This window comes from Lipotes vexillifer, unplaced genomic scaffold, assembly GCF_000442215.2.
Source record: "Lipotes vexillifer unplaced genomic scaffold, Lipotes_vexillifer_v1.1 scaffold76, whole genome shotgun sequence".
NCBI lineage: Eukaryota > Metazoa > Chordata > Mammalia > Artiodactyla > Lipotidae > Lipotes > Lipotes vexillifer.
This window is the reverse complement of record NW_006773751.1, coordinates 2,408,634-2,414,966: the sequence shown is the minus strand read 5'-3', so window position 1 is coordinate 2,414,966 and position 6,333 is coordinate 2,408,634. Positions and strand designations below refer to the sequence as shown.

At 56.3% G+C, this 6,333-nt stretch overlaps 1 protein-coding gene across 1 annotated transcript in view; it reads left to right on the top strand.

Annotated features, from left to right (window-relative positions):
- The window catches only part of LOC103073905 (protein FAM163A), a 77,496-nt gene extending 73,776 nt beyond the window's left edge, over positions 1–3,720 (top strand). Inside the window, exons 3-5 of the mRNA XM_007448520.1 lie at positions 1,550–1,570; positions 2,589–2,703; positions 3,310–3,720. Of these exons, the coding sequence (XP_007448582.1) occupies positions 2,611–2,703; positions 3,310–3,720 (504 nt within the window). The 5' untranslated portion in view covers positions 1,550–1,570; positions 2,589–2,610. The remainder of the gene's footprint in view (positions 1–1,549; positions 1,571–2,588; positions 2,704–3,309) is intronic.
- The last annotated feature ends 2,613 nt before the right edge of the window (positions 3,721–6,333 follow it).

Genomic DNA, 6,333 nt, shown 5'->3' with positions numbered 1-6,333 from the left:
CACATGGAAAATCATTGCAGTAGCATTCCAGCACGAAAGAGTGCATCACAATGAGGCAGTCAGGGAAGGCTTCTCAGAGCCTTGAAGGATGGGCAGAATTTAAATAGATGGAGACAGTGAGAGCATGCTCTCCCCTACCGAAACCCTTCAGGAACCCCCACTGTCTTCAAGAGAGTTAAATCCTAATTCCTTGCCTGCCTTACAGCCTCTCCAGCGTCATTCCTACCCCCAGCCTTCCCAGATTCCTTACAGTTCCTGGAGCCTCTGTGTTCTTTCACACTCCTGGACCGTGCATTCTGTCCTCTCCACCTGGTCTACTGGACAAGCCCCCATTCAGCCTTTAGGAGTCAGCTCAAATATAACATGTTCCATGGAACTTTTCCTCAAGTGGTTAGCTGCCCCCTCCTCTGTGTTCCCACAGCCCCTGGTCTGTGCATCTCTGGTTCATAAGGTATATTAAGTGTCTCTTCATCACTTGGCTATAAGCTTCTTAAGAACTGAGACTACCTGATGGGCAGAGGATTCATGCAGGGGGTACGGTGGGCAGTGAGGAAGAAAAGATAATTGGTGGTGAGCATGCAGGGAAGTGGGAGAGGGCAAAGCCTCTGAAGCTCAGTCTAAAAGTCTGCGCCCAGATAAATGTGTCCTGCAGGCAGTGTGGTGCCACAAAGTCTCCAGAGGAAGAGAAGTGCAGGGGCATGACGAAAGGCTAACTGTGGATGATGTGAAGGGTGCTCAGAGACAAAACCAGCGAGATCTGTTAGGAAACCTTTGCACCAGTGCAGGTATGCGGTGCAGAGTCATAATTGGTGTGAAGAACAGAAGACTGGAAGAAACCAAAGAAGAATTTGAGGATTTGAAAGTCTGGGCATCTAGGGGAACACGCCACAGCTTTGTCAAACTCTAATATGCAAATAATCACCCGGGACCTTGTTAAAACGCAGGTTCTGACTCATTAGGCCTGTGGTGGGGCCTGAGATGCTACATTTCTAACCAGCTTCCAGGTGCTGCCAGGCTGTGGTCCACAGACCGCCCTGTGAGCACTTTGAGTGATTTAGAAGCAGAGCCAGGTGCACACAGGGCTCCAGGAGCACAATGGTGAGGAGCAGATGGTGTCTTTGGGTGAAGACAGGTGCCCCTTCCCCAGGTGAGCACAGCAGGGCGCCCGGCTTCCTGAGCAGCTGGCGTTCCAGCCCTCACTTACCCCTCGAGTAACCAACAGCCTGCAAAACCCTTTGTGGCAGCCCTGGTGGAACCACTAACAGAGGGGTTGGAGGCGGGAAGCCCACTTGGAGAGAGGGCGATGACAGCCTGTCATAATTGGGTTCGAGGTGCCAGTGTGGGCATCTGAGGGACAAGTCTGTCCACTAAGCAGTTGGAGACACAGCTGGAGCTGCAGATTTGGGACCTCTAGGCCTGTTGATGATAGAGCCCATGGTGAGAGAGCAGGGTGAGGTGAGGTGGAGCTCAGGGATTAATCTAACCCTTGGGGCCTTTTTCAGGCTAACACTCTTCTAACAACATCTCCCTCCCTTTCATTGTCTTGCAGGTCACCGTTCCCTTTATGAACGTAAGTGCTCACGGTCTTTCTGTCCTCAAGATGCCAAGTCTCCTCACACGTTCCTGCTCCGTTGACACAGCCCACCTTGGTCCCTGTGTGCCTCGGGGGTCGGGAATCCCCGTTCAGTGGCCTGAAAGGGGAGTCGGCCCTCAGACAGCCTCATGTCCGGAGCGCGCCTCCACCTGTTAGCCCCCATTAGCAGGACCCGTCTGGCCAGCCTTGCCCCAACCTTCCAGGGGCCAGAATGTGCCTGCCGGCTCCCTCTGAGCTCGCCTTGCCCTTGTTTTCCCCAAGAATTGGAAAGAGAGGAGATACGCCCCTCAAATGAGTTGGAGCCAGGGTGGAACTTCTGAGGTTCAGACCCTGTCCCCTCCACCTGGGTCAAGGGCTTGGGGACCATCAGCACTTGTGCCCCAGAGGGCAGTGGTTAAGAGCATGGCCACCGGGGTGAACCAGGCTGGGTGGACTCTCAGCCACATCAGTCAAAGCCCCAGTTCATCGTGAGTGAAATAAGGATAAACAAGAACTATCTCAAAAGGTTATTTTTTTTTCAAAAGGTTATTTTGAGGGTTAACTGAGATAACCAGGGGAGTGCTTAACACAGTGCCTCACACAGACTAAGGCCTCAGTGAACAGAAGTTATTATTCTCTGTGTCTCGGCCCTGTGGGGTAGGGGTAGGGGTGAGGGTTAAGCCTGACGTGAACAGAGGGGAGAGGGGAAGGAGAAGAGAATTAAAGCAGAAAGACAGCAAGAACCTTTGAAACTGGATGGAAACAGGGAGCAGAATCACACCTTCAGTTAGCTCTGTGCCGCCTCTCTTCCCTTCCACAGCTATAAGCTCCCCAGGTTAGGCTGGCCCAGGCCACAGCTACCCTCTGTCTTCAGGAAGCCCCTGGTGTTCCAGTGCCCAGGGCCCTCCCTGCTCTCAGGTCCCCCATGCCTTCAGCTGAGAAAGTTCCAGGAGGGTTCCCGGCCCCATGCCCAGGAGGGCAGCTGCCCCTCACCTCTCCACACACGTCTTTGCAGAGTTTGATGGGGCGTCGGGCGGATGACAGCGGGAACGGTTGTGATCACTGGCGGAATCCTAGCCACGGTCATTCTCCTCTGCATCATCGCCGTCCTGTGCTACTGTAGGCTCCAGGTCAGTCCCCTGGGCCTGTGGCCAGAGGCCACGAGCAAACCACGTCCCCATCATGGGGGCAGAACCTGGAGGCCCACTGCGGGCGTGACAAAGCCCAAAGCCGTGGAATGTGGGAGGCGTAAGTGAAGGGGGCTGGGAGTTGGGGGGCTGTCAGAAGGGAGCTATGTTCCCCTCACGCCCTGCACACTTCGGGCACCCAAGAGAGTGAGCTGGGAAAATACCGGGTCACTGTGTTGTGTCTCCCGCGCGTCTGAGATTTCTGGAGTGCTGGGAAGGGCACCGTGTGGGGAGACTCTGAAAGCAGCTCCCCGCACCCCAGCCTGTGCTTAGTAGGATCTGTATGTCCCTCCCTCGTTGCCTCCCCGCTCTCTCAGCCTCCGCCTGCAGTCAATGCACTAGGAAGTAGGGGGAGGAAGAGGGAAGGAACTGGTCTTGCAGGGCTGGGAGGACATCGCTGTGGACCGTGGGCCTCTGGTGTTGAGTTTTCTCTCTGGGGCCAACCAAGCGCCCGGTGCGGGGTCCTCAGCGGAGCAGGGCCGTGGGCACCTGTGCGCACCCAGAGGGGGGCATTCAGCCCTCAGGCAGCCCTCCCCACTCTCCCCTCAGTATTACTGCTGCAAGAGGAGCAGAGCCGAGGATGCACGCGAGGAGGAGGAGGAGGATCACGACCTGCCCGCACACCGCAGAGGCCCCACCTGCAATGCCTGCAGCTCCCAGGCCCTGGACGGCCGAGGCGGCCTGGCGCCTCCCACCAGCGAGCCCTGCGGCCAGCCATGCGGGGTGGCGGCCAGCCACTGCACTGCCTGCTCCCTATACAGCTCTCCCTTTTACATACGGACGACTGACATGCTGCCCAACGGGGGCGGAGGCGAGAGGCTCTCCTTTGCTCCCACATACTACAAGGAGGGGGGACCCCCATCCCTCCAACTGGCAGCGCCCCAGAGTTACCCGGTGACATGGCCAGGCTCTGGCCGTGAGGCCTTCACCAATCCAAGGGCTATTAGTACAGACGTGTAACCCCTTCCACCCCCGCCATGCACCAACGCTGCTGCCCCAGCAGGAGCAATGGGGACAGCGGACGACACCCCCCAGCACGGCCCACAAGGACAGTCTCAGTTTTCCTGGCTTTCCTTTTCCCACAGTGGAGGGCTCACCCGGATTCAGGCTATTAAGGGCATTAAGAACCAGGGCAGGGCCTGGCCCCACGGTCCACAGGTGGCGGCCTGACAGGTCGTGTTGGCAACTTAGACAGTTTCTCTGTTGGGACTGTCCTCTGGCCAGTGCCAGCACTGCCACCACCCTCTCACTTCCCTCAGTCCCCTGGCTTTGCCGGACCAGGGGAAAGCTGAGCAAAGGCTCTGGAGGTCTCCGGAGTCCTTGGGGGATGAAAGGAGAAAGGGGTGGGGGGTGTAGTGCAAAGGGAGAGGCCAGAGCTGAGGCATTGGCAGAACTCGAGAAGGGAGAGGAAGGGGTTAAAGGGACTCTTCAGGACTTGCTTTGCTGAAATGAATCCAAGAGCTAGTTCACAATCTAGGTTTGTACGGCACCTGTTCTAGAGACGGCACTCCCTGTAGCTGTTCCAACACGGATATTGCTTCCTGAACACATCACATCTGCATCTGCCTCTGTCTTCACAGAACACGTCGACTGGACTTTAAAGGCTGTGGCATAAGGTTATTTGTGAGGAATGCACCCAAAATGGATGTCTAGCCTTGTCTCCCCACAAATCCTCTTTCTCTGCCTCAGGAACCAGCTTCCCTGGCTGGAGAACCTTTTACAAGTTTTGTTACTAGAGTTAGAGTAGCTTAGCAAAGGAAAGCCTGCTGATGGTCTCTGGGGCCCTGGTCCGCCACGCTGAGCACTGTGCGTGGATGCAGCCCTGCGAGGACGTGTGCATTCCCAGGTGTGTGCACACGGGCCTGTCACCAACAGTGTACACCAGGACTTTGCCACCTGCAGGAGCTGCAGGGCAGAAGGGTCTCTGATGTACCAACTAGAAAGAAAAATCTGACTCCAGACAGCAGGAGCGAAAGGTGATCAAGGTGGCGGCCAATCCCCACAGCAGCCAGCTGGCTGGTACAGGAAGAGCCTGCGGAGTCTCCCCTGGGATAATGCTGCTGCGTGGAAGCCACGGAAGCCCCTCCAGAGACATGGTGTTCTTCCTGGGCATCCAGCCATGAGGCCACAGAGCAGGACCCCTTCGTTTCACCACAGATGGCAGCCCTCGCTCTGAGGATGGGAGGGATTTGACTTAGCAATCAGATTCCATGCTGGCTGCCCTCCCTCCGCTGACCCACCCCCCCCCTCCCCGTCACAGGACAGGGGCCTGTTTATTGCTGTGTCACTCTAGCCCCAGTCCAACTCCCAGTTATAACTCAGCTGTGGCCTTATGCTGCTTGAGTGAATGCATCTGATGAGTTTCCCAGTTGCCTCTGCAGTAAGGGGTGGCTGTTCCCCCACCTCCTAAGGGCATTAGTAACCCCCAGACTCTCTTGCGTCACTGAATGCTGCAGAGCGTGGGGCAGGGAGGGAGCTGGCCCCTCTGCTGAAATCTTGATTTTTGCATTTGCGACAGGGAGGGTGAAGCTGGGGAAGGGGAAGAGAATTCGCCGCAACTTTTGCATCACTCTGGGCACTTGTCACCTTGCATCTCAGTCTGTAATCGAGGATCACAGGGTTGAGAATCAGAGGAGCTCTAGGACCAGTCTCTTATCTCCTCTGAGATTCCATTTTCTCCAGGGAAATGAGACTTGCGCAGGTGGACTCTGAGGACCCTTTAATGCTCCATGAAGCCAGCACTCCCTGAAAAGTTCTGCCAGCCAGACCACTCTTTCTTGCCACAGTCCTGGCAGGGGCTGGATGCACTTGTCAACTGCCTGATCCTGTGTGCAGGGATGTGTGTTAATGGATGAAAGACCACAGTAAAACACAGGGTTCGCAGGCAAAACCATTTTAATCGTCAGTGGAAAGCAGACATGTTTGACCGTCCTACTGAGTGACCTCAAATGATAACATTTCTCTGCTACCAGGAGACAGCTCTAGGTGGGGTAATGAGCTCTGTTTCAGAGCCTGGAGGGACCAGCTGAGGATGGCAGCTTTTCATGCCCATCCCACTGCCAGCCCTTACTGGGCTAAGCACGCCCCCTTGACACAAGCTGCTGGGCCTGGGTGTCCTCGCCGCTTCCTGATGACCAGCCCCAGTGCCTTGCTTGCCGCCCTGGGATTCCACGGTCACACAACCACAGCAGGGGCTGCCCCTCCTCACCCAGAAGTTCCACTACCGCCCACCTTCGGAGAAATCAAGACCCAGTCAACTCTCACCTGCTTCTTGGCCCTGATCTGTTGGGGTCCCTGAGTGAAAAGCGTCTCGTGCAATCCCGTCTCCTAGAGCTTTCCCAGCCTAAATCAACCCACGTATCAAAATCTGAGTTTGGGGCATTGGAGAGATGGTGGCCGCGGCCCTCGCCACACAGACGCACGTTGCTCAGGGCACAGGCTCAAGGTTGCCTGCCCGCCTCCCTGCAGCCACGAGGGCCTTGCCTGTGGAAGAGGAAGCTCACCCCACTCAACCACACTGTACTTTTTAGCTGCCGAGTCTGTGCTCTGGGACACTATGTGGACACTTTTCAC